This window comes from Heptranchias perlo, chromosome 3, assembly GCF_035084215.1.
Source record: "Heptranchias perlo isolate sHepPer1 chromosome 3, sHepPer1.hap1, whole genome shotgun sequence".
NCBI classification, from domain to species: domain Eukaryota; kingdom Metazoa; phylum Chordata; class Chondrichthyes; order Hexanchiformes; family Hexanchidae; genus Heptranchias; species Heptranchias perlo.
Window position 1 is genome coordinate 99,890,167 of NC_090327.1, and position 23,011 is coordinate 99,913,177.

Genomic DNA, 23,011 nt, shown 5'->3' on the forward strand with positions numbered 1-23,011 from the left:
AAAATTATGGAGCTGCTCATGCAAAGTATGGCCTGCAAGCTCCTTTTATTCAGACAGCAATTCCTTTGTTCTGTGTTCAATGCTGACTTTCAGACTCAGCTTTTTACACTTCATGGGCTGGGAGGATTAGAAAAAACTGCTCCCTGATTGGTAGATTTAGACTAATGATCAGGAATCTGTCTTTACTAGTCGTCCGGGCCCATGATGGTTTGAACTGAAAGAAATAACTTGCATTTATCTTCAGCCTTTCAAATTCTCAGGATGTCCCAAAGTGCTTTACAACCAATGGATCATTTTTGAAGTGTAGTTACTGTTGTTATGTAGGCAAATATGGCAGCCAATTTGCATACAGCAAGATCCCACAAACGTCACATGAATGACCAGATGTTCTTTTTTGGTGGTGGTTGTGAGTTGGGTCGTACACCAGAACTCCCTGACCTCCTTCAAATAGTGCTGTGGAATCTTTTACATCCATTTGAGCAGGTCCCTTTTTAATGTCTTATCTGAAAGACAACACGTCTAACAATGCAGTACTGAGGTGTCAGCCGGGATGATGTGTTTATATTCATAGTGGGTCTTGAACCCACAACACTGCTACCAACTCATCCAAGCTGACACAGAGGCTGAAGCTCCAAGTTTTCAAATTTGGGGGGATGACAGTGGAGGAAAAGGTAGCAGAGGAGATCACAGCAAGGAACCAGCAACAGTGGAGGACAGCGGATGGTCATGACTGTAACAAGCTAGGCCGAAAAAAAGACAACAGCTGGCAGTAGAGTAGACCAGACCAGGAACCGAATAGAAAAAAGATAACTGAGGCACACACAGCCAGCCAATTTTTGTGTACGGTGAGGAGGGGGAGCTTGAATTTTTTTTTTAATTGTGGATCTCAGTTTTGCATAATCCAATGCAGATCAGTCAGTGGCTACAACATATGTATCCTGTCCCCTACTCCAAAAGATCATGCTTAAACATCAACATTGTCAGATTCCTGGAGCAGGTCTGTCTGTCTTCTTGACCAGAGAATGATGCAGAAGCACCTTCAACGGGCAGGACAGGCTATTCGAATATATAGGTTTGCAGTATTTGCAACAGAATAGCACACATTGTTAGGATGAAAACACCCTCCTGCATGGGGGTGTCAACATGCAAACACAGTAATACTGGAGTGTTTATGGTAGTCATTTATGGAATACGTGGTCAGTTAAAGTCATCAGTTAATATTCCCAATTTATTTTTTGCAATCCCTAGGAACTATCCATTCACAATGTTCCCATACCATTGGAGGTCTCCATACTTTAATGGATTCATAAAAAGAATTCAGATATAGACATACAATCACTAAGAGAGCTTGCCCTGAAAGATTTCCAATGGTCATGGAACTTTGAAGGTAGCCTAAATAGGATTCTCAGGAAAAGTACAAAAGTAAAAAGAAGAGGGGCACATTTTCCTCTTTATTGCTTGGGCATTAAGCATTGCCTGGATGGAGAGCACAGACAAAATTAGGTGGGGAAGGTCACTTGTTGTAACGAAAACCACCTAAATTTCCTCTCTGCGCTACGCCCTGATAGATGATGTTTAATGCACATAAAGTGTGTGGAAACAGCAATTTGTTTCTATGGTTTTTTTCTTGGTGTTTTTGCACTTGTTAATGAGTAGGAATATGTACAGCAACAACTGATTAAAACACATGGGAAAAAATTATCATTTTCAGGGAAAGCCGGATTAAAATGTGGAATCACAGCATTGGAAAACAGGCAGCTCATGTGTCTTAATTAGGAACCTGTGGGAAGAAGCTTCAGTGTAACCACATTTAGTTTAGTGACTCTTTTTTTGTTACCAGCCTAGGATTTGCAAAGCCAGACAGCATCCCAAAACTGCCTTAGGTTATAGGTGCTTACATATGGGGCATCTGCAGTAAGTGCAGGTTAAGTGATATTCATTTGAAACTCATTCATTCCCAAACATTAGAAAAAATAAACTCAAAACTGATACCTAATATTTATCAACTAGTGTCACCCTGCGCTGAATTTTATGCCATCTAATATACCAGTCAACAAGCAAAAATGTACCACCTGAACAATAAAGAATACTGGTATCTTTTTTTTTAAAAGTGATTTGCCATCCTTTGACTACTTGTGATTCTAGACCTGTTAAATATTACTGGTTAGCAGTGGCAATGACTCATTTGGTTTAAAGCATTACCCTGTTTTAGTATGTCACTCTCAGGAAAGATACATATATTTTGACAAAGGGTCAATGTGAAACATGAACTACCTTTTTCTTTGCAAATGTTGATAGACCCTCTGTGAATTTGAGTCATCAAATGTTCCAGCACAGAAATGGGCCATGCAGTCCAAAGGATGGGACATGGTAGATAGAAGCAGACTGTTCCCATGTTCCCAGAAGTTGAGGGGCCAAAGATACAAGATTAAATGTAAGAGATTTAGAACACAGAGCAGGAGAAACAGAGTTGTGAAATTCACTTCCAGGCTTAGTGTTGAGACAGAAACTATGGGGTCAATTTTTGGATGGCCGAGCGGGTGCGTTCGTGGTGGGGGGGGCTCCAAAAATTGGGGATTCCCGGAGCGGGTCCGGAGCCCGACTCCAACCCTCCCACTTCCAGGTTCCCCAATGACGTGAATCGGTGCGCGCGCAGCCCCCGCATGTGGGACTCCCACCGGCAATCAAAGCCGGCGGGATCCCACTTAAGATCATTATCTGGGTACTTGAGGTCGTTTACAGACCTCAATAGTTGGAGATTTTAGGAGGATTCGGATTTTGGACTACCCAGAGCGTGTTTCCCATGCTGGGGGAAACACTCCCTGTTTAAACAGACGTGTTGCACCCAGCAGCAGCTGCAAAGGTCCATTTAACAGGTGCGGGGTAAACCCTCATTCATTGCAGCAGGGCACTCTGTCACCTCAGACAAAGTTTTGCCTGCCACACCGTTGTCTCCACACTCCAAATTATTAAATCAGACCCCAAACTCTGCTGTCCAAACACATTTACCTACTTTGTGGACCCCCTCACACTCACACCGTCAGGATGTGGTTGGGGGGGGGGTCCATTGCTGCATTCATCACTCCACTGGTGGACGAGCAACATCACCAGCCTCGCCAGGCCTGCCGTCCACCTCCGCCACGTGGAGCTACACAACAGTGCTGCGCAACAGGTATCTGCACAAAGTAGTCATGCAACTACACATACACCCACTGTAGGGTGACCCAATGGGTGGCATCAAGGGTGTTCATGGAGAACCTCATGAAAGGCACTTATTGCACAAGCCACTCAAGAATGGCCAAAACGTGGCAGTAGTGGTGACAACATAATATGTAGTGTGAGTTGATCAGAAATTAAATATAAGTAAAAACCATGACAAACCCTCAATCACCCTTGTGCATCCCCTTCATGCTCACGACACGTTTGCCTTATGCTTCCTAATACACATATGTGATGCATGCCCTGTGGCTGCAGCACAGGTAGTGGCAGGTGGGGTGAGGCTGACCGTGAAAGAGATGCATGAGAGGGTGAGTATGAGACAAAGCCATAAGATTGTATGAGAATTGGGTTGAGTGGTAGTGGTGGGATGAGTACTGGTGAGGTGAGTAAGTGCAGGTAAGATGAGGATGGGCTTTGAGTGGGTGTGAGGAGTGATGTGATAGAGTAGTGTTGGCAGTGCAGAAGAAGATGTGGGGTGGGGGCGGTGATGTGGCAGACGGAGTGTAGGGGAATGAGTAAGTGTACTCACTTCGGCTGACCGACTTAGGTCATTGAAGCGCCTCCTGCACTGTATGCAGGTGCATGATATGTTGGTGGTGCTGGTGACCTCCTCTGCCACCTTGAGCCAGGCCTTCGTGGTGGCAGAGGCAGGCCGCTTCCTCCCGCCCGCGGGAAGATCTCTGTCCTCCCCCTCCTCCTCACCCCATCCAGTAGGACCTGGAGTGAGGCATCATTAAACCTGGGAGCAGCCTTCCCCCTGGGCTGCTCCATGCTGTAATTTTGGCTCCTTTCTGCAGCATCAGTCTGTGGAGGACAGCCCCTTTAAATAGGCTGACAGCCTATGATGTGGGTGCGCAGTCCGCCCGCTGCGCAGCTTTCCAGCGCGAAACCCGGAAGCCAAGGTAAGTGGCTTCAATTTACTTACAATCGTGTGGGGAACCCACCGATTTCACTGGGCGGGTTACCAACATGCCCAGTCGACCCCCACTGCTGGCAACCCGCTTCCCTCCTAATATTGGGCCCTATGTCAACATTCAAGTTTATGTAAGGAATCTTACAACACCAGGTTATAGTCCAACAATTTTATTTTAAAATCACAAGCTTTCGGAGATTATCCCCTTCGTCAGGTGAATGAGTGAAAGGTTCTCAAATCGCATATCTTATATGAGGCTGGGACAGCATCACACCAATCAAAAGGTGTCGTTGTTGTTCAAACAGGCCAGTCACGGAGAACAGCACGTCCCAGTACACTGGATATACATTGTGTCAATTACACAGACAGAAAGAGAGACCCAAATGGCAGAGAGAGAGAGAATAAAGGGAAAAAAAGTTACGTGTTTTAATATTCTCTCTCTCTCTCTGCCATTTGGGTCTCTTTCTTTCTGTCTGTGTAATTGACACAATGTATATCCAGTGTACTGGGACGTGCTGTTCTCCATGACTGGCCTGTTTGAACAACGACACCTTTTGATTGGTGTGATGCTGTCCCAGCCTAATATAAGATATGTGATTTGAGAATCTTTCACACATTCACCTGACGAAGGGGATAATCTCCGAAAGCTTGTGATTTTAAAATAAAATTGTTGAACTATAACCTGGTGTTGCAAGATTCCTTACCCAGTCCATCACCGGCATCTCCAAAACATTCAAGTTTAGGTTGGATAGCTGAATGAAGGAAAAAGGGTTGAAGGGATATGGCTACAGGGTAGGTAAATATGATTAGAACTATTTGCTCACGTGGATAGCAAACACCAACATGGACTGGTTGGACCGAATAGCCTGTTTCCGTGCTGTAACTTCTATGTATATAGCTGTTAAGTCTTGCCAGTGTTTTTCTCCACCTACTCTAACCACACTCTCCCACTTACTCAACCACCTTTCAATATTAATCTTTTTCAAGCACTGTCTTAAGAATTTGTTTTAATTATAGATTGTGGCAGAACGTTCCATTTTAAATTTTTGAGCAAAGAAATTTTATCATTTTCTGTTTTGATTTGCAGATTAAACAAAATATTTTAAAATTGGTTTGCAATTTATGCGGTTTTATTCACTAATGGCAATTGACATTCCTGACACAGAATTCTCCCACCACAAACAACCCTGTGAGCTTGAGGCCTTCCGCGACTGGTGGGCACCGCAGGGACTGGAGTCCATTAGTGAATAACAGTAATAACATTATTTAAGTTTCATAAGTCGCCTTTGGTTTTGTGCTTAAGTTTTTAAAAAAAAATTAGGTGTGTCCCTTTAAAAATTGTAAACAATTTTACAACACCAAGTTATAGTCCAGCAATTTTATTTTAAATTCACAAGCTTTCGGAGGCTTCCTCCTTCCTCAGGTGAATGTTTTACCTGAGGAAGGAGGAAGCCTCCGAAAGCTTGTGAATTTAAAATAAAATTGCTGGACTATAACTTGGTGCTGTAAAATTGTTTACAATTGTCAACCCCAGTCCATCACCGGCATCTCCACATCATCCCTTTAAAAAAGGGGAACACCTTCGTTTGGTGACACTGGAGCAACCCAGGATCTCCTGGTGGGTTTTTTTTTGGGAAAAGAACACTCCACAAACCACAGAAAGGACTCCACAAAAAATATATAAACACAAACAACCCCATGAGTCAGACATGGCACTGAGCTCCTCCCATCACCTGTTGCCCCACACAGGCCGCCATTTACCCCGTGCCAATGCGCCCAAGGGAACGTGGTGACATCATTGCGGAAGTGGATCCCAGGAGCGGTCGAGAGCTGGGCTGGAGCGTCGCTGTCCGTCCTCCTCCTTCCTCCCTCCCTCCCTCCCTCCGTCTGCTTGTGTGAGGCGATGGCGACCACTTTCGTCTCGGTGCCGCTGAAGAAATCGTCCGAGGTGGACGTGGCGAAGCCGCTCTCCAAGTTCATCCACGACACTTACCCGAGCGGCGACACGCAGGCCGATTACGTCAGGGCGGCCGAGGAGCTGAACAAACTGCGGAAAAGCGCCGTCGGCAGGCCGCTCGACAAACACGACAGCTCGTTGGAAATCTTGCTGCGGTGAGTCAGGCCTGGGGGGGGGATCCGGGCTTGGGCCTGCGGAAAGGCTCCGGGGAGGTGTGGGGGAGGGGCGCAGGAGAGGAAGGTGGTTTCCCCACTCCAGTAGATAGAGCGGCCAAGGACGGGCCCAGGTCCTGACAGGACCTCCACCTGTTGCTGGTTGAAGCAGGTAGCTCCAACACGGGCTTGTGTGCTGAGGGGCCTTGGCCTGGTTTCACCCAACTCGTCGGTATTTATTACCTTTTTTTAAAAAAATAAAGATGAATCCTTTGGATAAACTTCCTTATTTGCCTCTCCGGGTAATGGGATCGTGCATTCTTCCTACCGTCAGCCATTGGGAATTTCACCCATGATGTTTATTTTTGTGAGAGTTTAGTTGGCCGCACAACTTACTTTCTGCTATCTCATCGGTTGGGCGTTGCAAGTGCTTGTGCTTCAAAGCAAACTTGAGAAGAAGCCTGAGTTGCCTTCCAAATGCACACTTATTTTCCTGTTGCTATTGGCCAAATACCACAAAAAGGATAAATACTTACTAAATTCTGGAGCAGTGGCTGTAGATGACTGCCAGTGGTGTACAAAGAAGTCAGGAAATAGCTTGCATTTACGTTCCAGGGCACTTAACAATGATTACACATCAAAAGTTAGGTAGGCAAACATGACAACTAATTTGTGTACAAGGTTCCTGCTTCCCTTCATTTGGTGTCATGGGAGCTTTTACATCCATTTGAAAAACCAGCACTTCTGATAGTGCAGTTCCATTATTTGAAAGGATTATGTACCTAAGCATAGATTATGTTCTTAAGTTCTGGAGTGTGGCTTGATCCCATGACTTTCTGATTAAGATGAATGCTACCACTTGTAATTCAATCAAGGGATCAAACTGGTAGGATATTTGCCCTAGTTTACAATTACTTCTGGCTGAACCGTGTCAACTAGTATACAAAAAGGGTTTCGAAGACATCAAATAACAATTTGAGTTCAGCATATATTAACCTTTCTCATTTTTCTCCTGGACACTAGGCAGCCCTTTGGTCTTAACATTGACTTTAGTAGCTGCAGACCTTAGCTACACTCTTCATTTTCTTAGATTTATATCAGAGGTTATGGGCGGAGCTAAAATTTACATGGAAATGGAATGCATGTTTTTAGCTGGTAGAAACATGCTTCCTTCTTGTTATGTTAATCTTTTGCTGTGTATTTTTGCTTAGGTTTTTATCCTACTGTTTTTGTCTCTTTACCACTGAGCCACTCCTTAATCTTGACTGGTTAACTTTCTTCGTCTCCTTTATCTTCTGATCATAAGACCATAAGAGATAGGAGCAGGCCATTTGGCCCCTCAAGCCTGCTCCACCATTTAATGAGATCATGGCCGATCTGATTTTTACCTCAACTCCACTTTCCTGCCCTTTCCCCATATCCTTTGACTCCCTTGCTGATTAAATTTGTCTAACTCAGCCTTGAATGTATTCAATGACTCAGCCTCTACAGCTTTTTGGGGTAAAGAATTCCAAAGATTCACGACCCTCTGGGAGAAGAAATTCCTTCTCATTTCTGTCTTAAACGGGCGACTCCTTATTCTGAGACTGTGCCCCCTAGTTTTAGATTCCCCTATGAGGGGTAGCATCCTCTCAGCATCTACCCTATCATGTATGTTTCAATAAGGTCTCCTCTCATTCTTCTAAACTCCAATGAGTATAGATCCAACCTGTTCAATCTTTCCTCATAAGACAACCCTTCCATACCCGGAATCAACCTAATGAACCTTCTCTGAGCTGCTCCAATGCACGTATGTCCTTCCTTAAATAAGGGCACCAGAACTGTATGCAATATTCCAGGTGTGGTCTCACCAGCACCTTGTACAGTTGTGGCATGACTTCCCTGCTTTTATACTCCGTCCCCCTAGAAATAACAGCCGATATTCCGTTTGCCTTCTGGATTACCTGCTGCACCTTTATGTTGACTTTGTGTCTCATGTACGAGGACACCCAGATCCCTCTGTTCCGTAGCATTTCTCCATTCAAATAATTTGCTTTTTTATTTTTCCTCCCAAAGTGGATGACTTCACATTTTCCCACATTATATTCCATCTGCCAAATTTTTGCCCATTCGCTTAACCTGTCAATATCCCTTTGCAGACACTTTTTGTGTCCACCTCGCAACTTGCTTTTCCACCTATTTGTATCATCAGCAAATTTGACCACAATGCACTCTGTTCCTTCATCCAAGTCATTGATATATATTGTAAATAGTTGAGGCCCCAGCACTGATCCCTGCAGCACCCCACTAGTTACAGATTGCCATTTTAAAAATGACCCTTTTATCCCGACTCTTCGCTTTCTGTTCGTTAGCCAATTCTCCATCCATATCAGTATATTACCCCCAACACCATGAGCTCTTATCTTGTGCAGTAATCTTTTATGTGGCACCTTATCGAATGCCTTTTTGGAAATCCAAATATACTGCATCCATTGGTTTCCCCTTTATCCACCCTGCCCGTTACTTCCTCAAAGTACTCTAATAAATTTGTCAGACATGATTTCCCTTTCATAAAACCATGTTGACTCTCCTTGATTGTATTATGAGTCTCCTACTTCCTTAATAATGGATTCGAGCATTTTCCCAATGACAGATGTTAGGCTAACTGGTCTATAGTTACCTGCTTTCTGTCTCACTCCCTTCTTGAATAGGGGTGTTACGTTTGTGGTTTTCCAATCTGCTGGGACCTTGATCAGGCAGATAGGGTATCTGCCTGATTAAATGGACATTAAAGATCCACTGCACCAGTATTGGAAGAAGAGCAGCGAGTTTTCCCGGTGTCGTGGGCCGCATTGTTCCCTCAGCCAATAACACTAAAAATAAATTAACTGGTCATTCATCTTGGGTACGGTAGCATAGTGGTTATGTTACTGGACAAGTAATCCAGAGGCCTGGACTAATAATCCGGAGTCATGAGTTCAAATCCCACCACGGCAGCTGGGGAATTTAAATTCAATTAATTAAATAAAATCTGGAATTAAAAAAATGTAGCATCAGCAATGGTGGCCATGAAAATTACCAGACTGTTGTAAAAACCCATTTGGTTCACTAATGTCTTTTAGGGAAGGAAACCTGCCATCCTTATCCGGTCTGGCTTATATGTGACTCCAGACCCACAGCAATGTAGTTGATTCTTAATCGCCCTCTGAATGGCTTAGCAAGCCACTCAGTTGTACAGTCTCGCTACAGAAAGTCACAATAAGAATAAAACTGGACAGACCACCTGGTACTGGACACGACAAAGGCAAACCAAGTCCAGTTGACCCTGCAAAGTCCTCCTCACTAACATCTGGGGACTTGTGCCAAAATTGGGAGAGCTGTCCCACAGACTAGTCCAGCAACAGCCTGACATAGCCATACTCTCAGAATCATACCTTTCGGCCAACATTCCAGTCTCTTCCATCACTGTCCCTGGCTATGTCCTGTCCCACTGGCAGGACAGATCCACCAGACGTGGCAGTACGGTGTACGGTCAGAAGGGAGTGGCCCTGGGAATCCTCAACATTGACTCCGAACCCCATGAAATCTCATGGCATCAGGTCAAACATGGGCAAGGAAACCTCCTGTTCATTACCACCTAACGCCCTCCCTCAGCTGATGAATCAGTCTTCCATGTTGAGTACCACTTGGAGGAAGCACTGAGGGCAGCAAGGGCACAGAATGTACGCTGGGTGGGGGACTTGAATGTCCATCACCAAGAGTGGCTCGGTAGCACCACTACTGACCGAGCTGGCCGAGTCCTGAAGGACATGGCTACCAGACTGGGCCTGGGGCAGGTGGTGAGCGAACCAACAAGAGAGAAAAACCTACTTGACCTCGTCCTCACCAATCTACCTGTCGCAGATGACCGTATTGGTAGGAGTGACCACCGCACAGACCTTGTGGAGACTAAGTCCTGTCTTCGCACTGAGGGGACCATCCAACTATCACTGTGCTAAATGGGATAGATTCAGAACAGATCTAGCAGCTCAAAACTGGGCATCCATGAGGCGCTGTGGGCCATCAGCAGCAGCAGAATTGTATTCCACCACAATCTGTCACCTCATAGCCCGGCATATTCCTCACTCTACCATTACCAACAAGCCAGGGGATTAACCCTGGTTCAATGAGGAGTGTAGAAGAGCACGCCAGGAGCAGCACCAGGCGTACCTAAAAATGAGGTGCTAACCTGGTGAAATTACAACACAGGACTACATGCATGCTAAACAGCGGAAGCAACATGCTATAGACAGAGCTAAGTGATTCCACAACCAACGGATCAGATCAAAGCTCTGAAGTCCTGCCACATCCAGTCGTGATGGTGGTGGACAATTAAACAACTAACGGGAGGAGGAGGCTCCATGAACATCCCCATCCTCAATGGTGGCGGAGTCCAGCACATGAGTGCAAAAGACAAGGCTGAAGCGTTTGCAACCATCTTCAGCCAGAAGTGCCGAGTGGTTGATCCATCTTTGCCTCCTCTCGATATCCCCACCGTCACAGAAGCCAGTCTTCAGCCAATTCGATTCACTCCACGTGATATCAAGAAACGGCCGAGTGCACTGGATACAGCAAAGGCTATGGGCCCCGACAACATCCCGGCTGTAGTGCTGAAGACTTGTGCTCCAGAACTAGCCGCACCTCTAGCCAAGCTGTTCCAGTACAGCTACAACACTGGTATCTACCTGACAATATGAAAAATTGCCTAGGTATGTGCTGTCCACAAAAAGCAGGACAAATCCAATCCGGCCAATTACCGCCCCATAAGTCTACTCCAAATCCTCACTAAAGTGATGGAAGGAGTTGTCGACAGTGATATCAAGTGGCACTTACTCACCAATAACCTGCTCACCGATGCTCAGTTTGGGTTCCGCCAGGACCACTCTGCTCCAGACCTCATTGAAGCCTTGGTCCAAACATGGACAAAAGAGCTGAATTCCAACGATGAGGTGAGAGTAACTGCCCTTGACATCAAGGCAGCATTTGACCGAGTGTGGCACCAAGGAGTCCATGTAAAATTGAAGTCAGTGGGAATCGGGGAAACTCTCCAGTGGCTGGAGTCATACCTAGCACAAAGGAAGATGGTAGTGGTTGTTGGAGGCCAATCATCTCAGCCCCAGGACATTGCTGCAGGAGTTCCTCAGGGCAGTGTCCTCGGCCCAACCATCTTCAGCTGTTACATCAATGACTTTCCCTCCATCGTAAGGTCAGAAATGGGGATGTTTGTTGACGATTGCACAGTGTTCAGTTCCATTCGCAAACCCTCAGATAATGAAACAGTCTGTGCCCGCATGCAGCAAGACCTGGACAACGTCCAGGCTTGGGCTGATAAGTGGCAAGTAACATTTGTGCCAGGCAATGACCATCTCCAACAAGAGAGAGACTGACCACCCCCCCCCCATGACATTCAACAGCATTACCATCGCTGAATCCCCCACCATCAACATCCTGGGGGTCATTATTGACCAGAAACTTAACTGGACTTGCCATATAAATACTGTAGGTACAAGAGCAGGTCAGAGGCTGGATATTTTGTGGCGAGTGACTCACCTCCTGACCGCCCCCTCCTCCCAAAGCCTTTCCACTGTCTATAAGGCACAAGTCAGGAGTGTGATGGAATACTCTCCACTTGCCTGGATGAGTGCAGCTCCAACTACACTCAAGAAGCTCGACACCATCCAGGACAAAGCAGCCCGCTTGATTGGCACCCCATCCATCACCCTAAACATTCACTCCCTTCACCACCGGCACACTGTGGCTGCAGTGTGTACCATCCACAGGATGCACTGCAGCAACTTGCCAAGGCTTCTTTGACAGCACCTCCGAAACCCGGGACCTTTACCACCTAAAATGACAAGGGCAGCAGGCACATGGGAACACCATGACCTGCAGGTTCCCCTCCAAGTCACACACCATCCCAACTTGGAAATATATTGCCATTCCTTCATTGTCGCTGGGTCAAAATCCTGGAACTCCAGCACTGTGGGAGAACCTTCACCACACTGACTGCTGCAGTTCAAGAAGGCAGCTCATCGCCACCATCTCAAGGGCAATTAGGGATGGGCAATAAATGCTGACCTTGCCAGCGATGTCCACATCCCATGAACGAGTTTAATTAAAACTTGTTTGTCGGGCATTGCTGTGCACTAAATGGCTGCTGTATGGCAATAATAACTAGTAATTTATTGTATGCAAAGTGCTAGGGGATATCCTGAGAAATGGAAAGGTGTTACATAAACTTTAGTTCTTACCACGTTTACACTCTGTTGTAGCTGTCATCACAGTTCTCTCAGATGTTCTCATTGCATCATTGTTTCTTGCTTTGTGTTAATAATGTGAGGATGAAACTTGGGATTTTTTTTACTGTTCACGAGCCATGTACCTGCTGTGGCGAAGAGGTTGGATCAACTGCTTCAGTGCTTTAAATTGCAACGGGTTAATTTAATTGAAAATCATTGGCCAGGCCATACTTGGAATGCTAATTTTGGGAATCTGCCTTCAAAGGCATATGGATACATTAATGCCCAGATGATTCTGGTACTTGTGGCTCAAAGTTATAAAGAGATTATCAACATCAAATTTGGTTTCATTGAAGAAAAAGTTGAGGGATGAGCTAATCCAGGTCCTTTAAAATTATAAAAGGCACCAATGCCACAAGCAGATTATTTAGCTAGCACTGTGATCAGTGGATAGAAGTAGAAAGTGAACACGGTTCGAGCAAGATTGGAATTCGTACCCCTCCTCCCCATGCTGATCAAGGAATATGTGGAATGAAGTGCCAGCAAAAGCAGTTAGTGCTATATCGATGCGCTCCTTTCAATAAGAGCTGTGCTGAAGGTGAAGAAATGGATTCAAGATTTGAAGTACGAGATTCTATAGAACACAATGGATTCTGTGCTAATGAGACCAATTATGCCATCAATGGAATGCAACTGGTCAGAGCTGAAAAATGTGGTGTTATGTTAATATAATATGCTGAAATTTGTCTCATTTGATTTGAGGCTTTGGTGCAACTTTGAGTTGAATCGTTGGAAATTTATTCGTCCCTTCCCTTGAGGCTAAATAAGTTGGTCAGTCTGAAAAAGGGCAAATTGTATAGGTTCTGCTTGCGGTGCTGAATACCCTTGTTAATTTATTTTGTGCATAATATCTTCATATTAATGCTAGTTTGACAACAGTTGTCATAAGAGTTGCCCATGAATGTTTTCCCCCTCTCCCTTGAGCCTAATGCACAATTAGGATTGGAAACTCACTGTGTAGAATATCTGTCACGTACCTTGTCCCATAACTCCCGGTGCACCATTTTGCTGCTTCAGTTGATTGTGACTGTTTTTGTTGCTTTCTGTTTTAAGATTCTTAATTATAACATACCAATTCAAAAAAAGTAATTTTTTTCAGATGGGTGGAAGGAGGGAAAATGTTTTTAATTGCAGAATATCAGTGGAAATCTAGTCCTAACAAAAGGCGATTTCAATGATCATTTCCTCACTGGTGTCACATGATAGCAATGATTTTGAAAGGAGCATTGTCAGCTTCTTAGTTGAGAAATTTCCCACTAACTCTGCTATCACTTGTAAAATTGCAGGTATTTTGTATTTCAATAAGGCAAAACTTCTGTTTTATGGTTTGTTAGTTTCAAATGGTACTTGAATGTTGAATGGAAACTAACTCTTGAGTGAAGTCATTATTTGTTAGTTACATTCTTTTATTGCACCATAAGATTTTTGCTGTAATATTAGTCGAAATCTGGTGCGTTGATGCCCAGACCCTGCTAACACAACTGTATTTTTAAACAAACTTTCACTTATATTAGTTTAAAATACATTGACTTGACCTTTCTCCAAATGTTGCAAGCATTACCATATTGGGAGCACAATTCCAAGCACCTAGTTGTCCCATCATATATATTTTAGCACTTGTGATATTGGTATGAAATGCTGCAGTTCAAGCTTTCAGCAATTTCTTCAGTTTAGAAGACGGTTGGTCACATTTATAATATATAGTTGCTTAATTTGAATGCTTCATTCCTCAGATGAAAGTACTCTCTACTGGCTTTTTTTTATGCTATCGTGATTTCCATTACCACCTCTCTTGCTGCAATCTTAAACTCTTGTTGATTGGTCCTTCTTTTCCATACCTATGTGATGATGTGGAGATGCCGGTGATGGACTGGGGTTGACAATTGTAAACAATTTTACAACACCAAGTTATAGTCCAACAAATTTATTTTAAATTCCACAAGCTTTGTGGAATACCTATGAGAAATTGATTTCCCTTTTGTACTGCATCTTTTTTTGTCAGTGTGGTTTCTCTTTCTGTAACTTGATACTTTGGATACCAGATGCTGATTGTGCTGTTGAGCCCATTATGTTGCACATCTCTTGTTAACCAGTGATTGATACCTGATCTGACGCTTGCCATGTTCCAAATTGAGGGCTCTGATGTACATTATTTAAAATAACTGATCAAGTGGGGATGAATTTGAGTATTTCACACACAGTTTTTGGCTTAATTGTTGCAAGGTTTTTTTTTGTCCCAGCACAGATGGAACTGTACACTTAAGTCCACTTCTGATTTATATATATTCTTTTTAAAACTCCCTCCCAGTTCTTCTGCATAGAATGATATCACTTCATTAATATTTGTGCTTTATCCCTCAGCATATGGTTATGTTGAAACCAGCCAAACAAAATGTTCCTTCAGAACTTAAAAACCAAAGGATGTATTTTCTTCTTCCTTGAATCAAGGGCTGATAGCTATTGTAGGAAATCAACCCAAATCATGATCGGTGGGTCTGATGTTGCTGCTGAAGTGTCAGTCAGAAGCTGTTAGTAGGAACTTAAGACCAGCCAATCGTAAAAACATCTATAGTCACACTCAAAACATTAGGGATGGGCAATAAATGCTGGCCTTGCCAGCGACGCCCACATCCCATGAATGAATTAAAAAAAACAGCTAATTTGCCAGTCGGCAAGCATAACTTGGACGAGTGCGGATTGATTAACAAATCCGTGCTGGTTTTCCCTAAAGGCAAATCGTGTTTAACTAACCTGGTAGAGTTTTTTGATGGGGTAACAGAGGGTAGATGAGGGCAATGCAGTTGATGTGGTGTACATGGACTTCCAAAAGGCGTTTGATAAAGTGCTGCATGGTAGGCTTATCATCAAGATTGCGGCCCATGGAATAAAGGGGGCAGTAGCAACATGGATACAGAATTGGCTCAGGGACAGGAAATAGAGAGTAGCGGTAAACGGTTTTTCGGACTGGAGGGAGGTGTACAGTGGTGTTCCCCAGGGGTCAGTGCTGGGACCACTGCTTTTCTTGATGTATATTAATGACTTGGACTTGGGTGTACAGGGCACAATTTCAAAATTTGCAGAGGACACAAAACTTGGAAGTGTAGTGAACAGTGAGGAGGATAGTAATAGACTTCAAGATGATATTGACAGGCTGGTGACATGGGCAGACACATGGCAGATGAAATTTAACTCAGAAAAATGCAAAGTGATACATTTTGGTAGGAAGAACGAGGAGAGGCAATATAAACTAGAGGGCACAACTCTAAAAGGGGTACAGGAACAGAGAGATCTGGGTGTATATGTGCACAAATCGTTGAAGGTGGCAGGGCAGGTTGAGAAAGTGGTTAAAAAAGCATACGGCATCCTGGGCTTTATAAATAGAGGCATAGAGTACAAAAGTATGGCAGTCATGGTGAACCTTTATAAAACACTGGTTCGGCCACAACTGGAGTATTGTGTCCAGTTCTGGGCACTGCATTTCAGGAAAGATCTGAACGCCTTCGAGAGGGTGCAGAAGAGATTTACTAAAATGACTCCAGGGATGAGGGACTTTTGTTACATGGATACACTGGAGAAACTGGAGTTGTGCTTATTGGAACAGAGAAGGTTGCGAGGAGATTTGATAGAGGTATTCAAAATCATGGGTCTAGACAGCGTAGATAGAGAGAAACTGTTCCCATTGGCGGAAGGATCAAGAGCCAAAGGACATAGATTTAAGGTGATTGGCAAAAGAACCAAAGGTGACATGAGGGAAAAACTTGTTTTTTTCCTCAGTGTGTGATTAGGATCTGGAATGCACTGCCCAAGGGGGTGGTAGAGGCAGATTTAATCATGGCCTTCAAAAGGGAACTGGATAAGAACTTGAAAGGAAAAATTTTGCATGGCTACGGGGAAAGGGTGGGGGAGTGGGACGAGCTGGATTGCTCTTGCATAGAGCCGGCACGGACTCGATGGGCTGAATGGCCTCTTTCCATGCTGTAACCTTTCTATGATTCTATAAGTGGTGAATATTTTGTTCAACCAGTTATGGAATGTACTTTTGTAAAAATGGCAGAACAAAGAAGCAGAAAGACTGGGGCATTGAAGTCCTTCAAAAATACACGCTCGAAATGTACACAACTTTTTTGCTGGAGGGATGGAAGAGGACTAAGACTTGGAGCAGTCTTAATGTAAAAATGAAGGAAATGTAGGGGCAGTGAGTGACTAGTATAGAAGGTGTTTTTAACTTTGAGTTGGTAATTATATGAAAATAATAAAGGAAATATTTACAGAGTTACAAATAGCACTTTAGTTGCTCATTACTTAGCAGTGCTTCGATATTTAAAGGCCAAATGAAAAACAAGGAAAGGAATGGAACAGCTGCATCTAATCCTGGGACAAGACTTCTACACCATGTGTGCAACACATTGTGGGATTAATAGTGAGGGAAGTTATGGAAGGTACTTGGACTCTGAAGGTTGAGAGGGAGCACAATCTACCTGGTACAATGTTAGTGGATGTATCAAGGCATCCAAATTTTGCAAACAGTTGCTATAGACCAGGATAACTCTCAGTTTTGAAGGTCTTTGATTATCCTGTACCACATGTTGCTCTTGGCACTTTTCTTGCATTTGTCTTGTGGTGAAAATGATGTCAAACAAAGCTGTGCTCAGAATGTGCATTGTATCTCAAGGGGGATATTGTCTGCAGGTACTTAAGCACGTGAGCAAGAAGTGTTTCAAAGATCGATAACAGATACGTAATTGCTGCAGTCACATTTCTTTGGGCTTGTAGATGGACACTATGGTTAAATCTTGTACATGCTCTGAAATAGTGAGTGAATTTGGTTGAGCAATGCAGTATAGCTAGCGCTGCAGATTTATGCAGGTATTCCATCAGAACCTTGAGCCTTACTGTTATTCAGTTGTACAGCAAAAAAGATTTAGTTGGATGATACCAGGCATAACCCCTCAGTTCTATCGGGAAAGATTAAACAGGCTGGGGCTTTTTTCTCTAGAAAAGAGAAGGCTGAGGGGTGACCTGATTGAGGCCTTAAAGATTATGAAAGAATTTGTAGGGGCCATAAATATAAGTTAGTCACTAATAAATCCAGTGGGGAATTCAGAAGAAACTTCTTTACCTCGAATGTGGAACTCGTAGCCACAAGGAGTAGTTGAGGCGACTAGCATAGATACATTTAAGAGGAAGCTAGATAAACATGAGGGAAAAAGGATTAAAGGGATATATTGGGGTTAGATGAAGAAGGATTGAGAGGAGGTGCACATGGAGCATGGACATGTTGTGCTGAATGGCCTGTTTCTGTGATGTACATTCAAAGTAATAGCTTTTCAAATTTCAGGGATGGATGAATTATAATATGTCGTACACACCTGTATGCCTCTCCTGTGATGCTCAACGGTCTACTCTATAATTTGTTGTAATGCTTGTCCCATGGTTCCAGGATGAGTGAAGCTTTGGTGTTGAAGGAGTTGCCATTTGTGCTTCTCAGAGGATTGTTGCAGTGTTTCCTGGGCCATATGTACTTTCAGGCCCAATGTACACAGGAACTACTTTGGGAGCATTAGAAGATAGTGTGCAGAGATCTTGTTATTTATAATAGTAATCCATCAATAAATGAACATGACAAAAATTAAACAATTAATTTGTAGAAAAAATGAATGTGGAGAATGACTGTTCAAAAACATCTTGTTTTCAGTTCTGGTTGGCTGCTCCAAAACAAATGTTATGTGGCTAGACGCAAGCTTATGTTTATATGAATTGTTTGAACAATTACCAAATATAATTTGGGAGTAAAATATTCAAACAATTTGTTCTGTAATTTCAGTTAATTGTTTCAATGTTTTGAGATCTGAAATGCCCTGTAATTTCAAGTAGCTTGCTGCTTCCAAAAGATTTCTGAAGTCCTTGTGCACAACATTGCCGTTCAGTAATTTTCGAAGGCTTCAAATTTAAAGCCATTAACTGGCTGTAATGAGCGCTTTGCTTTATTGCTTTAAATAAATGTGAGCACAAATGTGACACTTCAGCGCAGTACTGAGATACTGTCTTCAGATGAAAAATTAAACCACGGCCCCATATGCCCCTTCAGGTGAATGTAAAAGATCCCATTGCACTATTCGAAGAGGAGCAGGGGAGTTCCCCCAATGTCATATGATTAAATCTCAAAAGCACGTGTACAAATAAAGGCACTGGAAACGTAAAATACTATGTTCTAACTGATTTACTTCTTTTTCAGGTATTATGATCAACTGTGTGCTATTGAGCCCAAGTTTCCATTCTCAGAAAATCAGGTATTCAAGTCTGTATTTTTACCACTGTAAATAAATGTTTTGCATTGATCTGTTAAGTCCTGTTCATCCTCCAGTGGATGCTACTTGGCCAGTAAAGTCTGCACCAAACTAGTCTATTATGTATCATCCACCTGCTGTAGTTGACACCAATTTAGCTCAAAACAATAGGATTTCTTTTGAATAGATGATGAAGAAAATAGTTGCAAGTGAATGAGTCGCACTTCATTCCTCATATGGGAAACCCTGGTGTCAGATTAATGGTCTACCAGCAGGCATGCACTTGGAGCATAGTATGCCTGTCTTCCTTTTGTGACGTGGACCTAATGTACTTTTAAGAAGTGCTAATTGGATATCGAGATGGGATTTTTTATGTTACTTTTAGTGGATTCCATTTTTTTCCCTCTCCCTCGTAAATCAGTCTTGGCTTCAGGGTAGGATTCTCATCTCTGAGTCAGAAGATTGTCGTTTCAAGCCCCACTCAGAGTTGAGCACAGAATGTGGCTGATGCTTCAGTGCATTACTGTTGGAGATGCCTTCTTCGGATGAGACATTAAACCGAGGCCTCGCCTGCCCCCTCAGGTGGACATAAAAATCCCATTGCACTATTCAAAGAGGTGCAGGAGAGTTCTCCCAGTGTCCTGGCCAAAATTTATCCACCAACCAACATCACTAAAACAGATCACCTGGTCATTTATCTCATTGCTGTTTGTGAGTCCTTGCTATTTGCAAATTGGCTGCCGTGTTGGCATACAGTCCAACAGTGACTACGCTTCAGAAGTGATTCATTGGCTGTGAAGTGCTTTGGTATGTTCTGAAGTTGTGAAAGGTTGTATATAAATACAGCTGCTTTTGTTTTTTTTTCTGGTTGCAAGAAAGAGTCATTATCTTCACATTGGTTCTGTTTTAAGGATGGACGTAGGTGTCCAGTTCCTATCTAAAGCTTTTGCTGTCACCTGTGTTCAGAATTTATTTTGTATGTTAGTGTTGCTCTGGTTGTCCTTGGGTGTTAAAATTTTACGTTAGATGGTTATTTATTTTTGCTTGTATTCCTATAAAATAAATACAAACATTTTTAATGAGGAAAAGTGTCAGTTTAAGATTCGAGTATATAAAAGTTGTACACATTTCTTACTGCGGTACTAAAGCATTAAGATTATTGGCATGGAGAAATAGCCAATTTTCAAGACTGTTGAACTTTTGCTTAATGGTTAGATACATGCAGCAAAGTTTGCTGAATGTTAACTTGCACTCGGGAGTTCACTATTGAGAGCATTTTGTGGATCTTGGTCTTGTGTTGGTGCATCCTCTACTATCTGGCAGCCTGTTGCAAACCTCCAGGCCCATGAAATTTAAAGCAGACGAGCCCATGAGTAAGGATTGTAAGTGCAAATAGAATTCAGTTGCTTGAACTTGATGGATCGATTGCTAAATCTTGAGGCTACGTATGATCACAGTTTAGGAAACTTCTGCTCGAGAGATGCCTGGTCAGTCCTGGAATATTCACATCAGTTGAACTCAGAATGGCCATAGTTGGTACATGTTTTGTCCAGCAAAACCTTGCCAGTCCTGGAATATGTTTACTCAATTGAACCCAGTATAATTATGCTAAGGGAAGAAATAATCATGTTAACAACTCCTCTCACAGTGATGTCCTTACATAATGAAGGTTACAATGTTTCAGCTATAGTGACTGGTTCAGAAATTAGAATGGAATTCCTTTACTTTACAGTTGTCTGGAATTGAGGGCAGATCATATGTTTAGGTATGACTGCAAATGTTCTTTCACAATCTGTGGACTTCCCAAAAACACTATAGTGTATTTATATATTTCGAACACCGTCCACTTCATTTCTTGAATTTACATGGTCTTCTGTAACAAAAAAAACTTGGTCAGTACAAGTAGTTGAGTATATTGTCAGCATTGCATAGAATATGGGTTTGCACCTTGCAATTCTCCCTATGATATGTTTCAATATTGGCCATACCATAGGGGAAAGCAGTTCCCAAAGGGAGGAAGAATCAATCCCTGCCCATGCTGCTGCATAATAGTGTTGCAGTGCTATGTAGGAGTTACGTGCTTAATGGCCATTTACAAAATTGCTTCATCAGAGGCTGAGGAAGGGCTGGCTGAGAATGGCTGAAGGAAAGAAAATAACACTGATGTAAGATGAAGTGATAGCAGAAATACTTCAGCATCCCATTGAAATATGGTGATCTCTGTGCACAAACAAATGTTACCCTTTTTGTACTACATTCTTGTTTGTACTCTCGCAGTCAAGAATCGGAATGCAGCAGGACAGGGAAAAATCATGCAGGCATTAATTCTTGAACAGCTTCAATGTACATAATATTTAATCAACTAAAACTAACTGATGTTTCATTCATTCATAACTGTTCAGTTAGGTTTTTTTCACATACATAGAATTTTACAGCACAGAAACAGGCCATTCAGCCCACCGGGTCTATGGTGGTGGTTATGCTTCTTCACACGAGCCTCCTCCCACTGTAGGTTATCTCACCCTATCAACATATCCTTCCATTCCTTTAACATAGAAAATAGGAGCAGGAGTAGGCCATTCGGCCCTTCGACTCTGCTCTGCCATTCAACAAGATCGTGGCTGAACCTCTAACTCAGTACCATATTCCTGCTCTCTCCCCATACCCCTTGATGCCTTTTGTGTCTAGAAATCTATCTAGCTCCTTCTTAAATATATTCAGTGACTTGGCCTCCACAGCCTTCTGTGGTAGAGAATTCCACAGGTTCACCACCCTCTGAGTGAAGAAACTTCTCCTCATCTCGGTCCTAAATGTGCTACCCCGTATCCTGAGGCTGTGACCCCTTGTTCTGGACCCCCCAGCCAGGGGAAACATCCTCCTTGCATCCAGTCTGTCTAGCCCTGTCAGAATTTTACACGTTTCAATGAGATCCCCTTTCATTCTTCTAAACTCGTGAATACAGGCCTAGTCGACCCAATCTCTCCTCATATGACACTCCTGCCATCCCAGGAATCAGTCTGGTGAACCTTCGCTGCACTCCCTCGATGGCAAGTATATCCTTTCATAGGTGAGGAGACCAAAACTGCACACAATACTTCAGGTGTGGTCTCACCACGGCCCTGTATAACTGCAGTAAGACATCCTTGCTCCTGTACTCAAATTCTCTTGCAATGAAGGCCAACATACCATTTGCCTTCCTAACTGCTTGCTGCACCTGCATGTTTGCTTTCAGTGACTGGTGTACAAGGACACCCAGGTTCCTTTGAACATCAACATTTCCCAATCTCTCACCATTTAAAAAATATTCTGCGTTTCTGTTTTTCCTACTGAAGTGGTTAACTTCACATTTTTCCACATTATATTCCATCTGCCATGCTCTTGCCCACTCACTTAGCCTGTCTATATCTCCTTGAAGCCTCTTTGCATCCTCCTCACAGCTCATATTTCCACCTAGTTTTGTGTTATCAGCAAACTTGGAAATATTACATTTGGTCCCCTCATCCAAATCGTTGATCTAGATTGTGAATAGCTGGGGCCCAAGCACCGATCCCTGCGGTACCCCACTCTCACTTTGTTCACCATCTTCCTGTGTGGGACCTTATCGAAAGCCTTCTGAAAATCCAAATACACCACATCCACTGGTTTTCCCCCTTATCTATTCTACTAGTTACATCCTGAAAGAACTCCAATAGGTTTGTCAAACATGATTTCCCTTTCATAAATCCATGTTGACTGCCAAATCCTATTATTATTTTCTAAGTGTCCTGTTATCACAACTACAAATCTGTTAGCCTGACATCAGAAGCATTTCCCCTGCTTCTGATGTCAGGCTAACAGATTTGTAGTTCCCTGTTTGCCCTCTCCTGTCCTTTCTTAGATAGTGGGGTTACATTTGCTACCCTTCAATCTGCAGGAACCATTCCAGAATCTGTAGAATTCTGGAAGATGACAACCAATGCATCCACTATCTCCATAGCCACCTCTTTCAAAACCCTGGGATGTAGGTTATCAGGTCCTTGTGATTTATTGATTTTTCAGTCCCATTAATTTCTCTAGTACTTTTTTTTACTAATACTAATTTCTTTCAGTTCCTCATACAGTGAAGACAGACACAAAGTATTTGTTTAATTTCTCTGCCATTTCCTTATTCCCCATTCTAAATTCTC

The 23,011-nt window shown here is 43.1% G+C and overlaps 1 protein-coding gene across 4 annotated transcripts in view; it reads left to right on the forward strand.

The window, feature by feature from the left end:
- Positions 1-5,938: 5,938 nt before the first annotated feature.
- The window catches only part of pdcd6ip (programmed cell death 6 interacting protein), a 106,964-nt gene continuing 89,891 nt past the window's right edge, over positions 5,939-23,011 (forward strand). For 2 of the 4 annotated variants that reach the window (XM_067981158.1, XM_067981163.1), the window contains exons 1-2: positions 5,939-6,244; positions 18,794-18,848. In XM_067981158.1, coding sequence (XP_067837259.1) covers positions 6,036-6,244; positions 18,794-18,848 — 264 coding nt within the window. In that variant the 5' untranslated portion in view covers positions 5,939-6,035. The remainder of the gene's footprint in view (positions 6,245-18,793; positions 18,849-23,011) is intronic. The other 2 variants (XM_067981170.1, XM_067981177.1) reach the window with 1 other exon arrangement.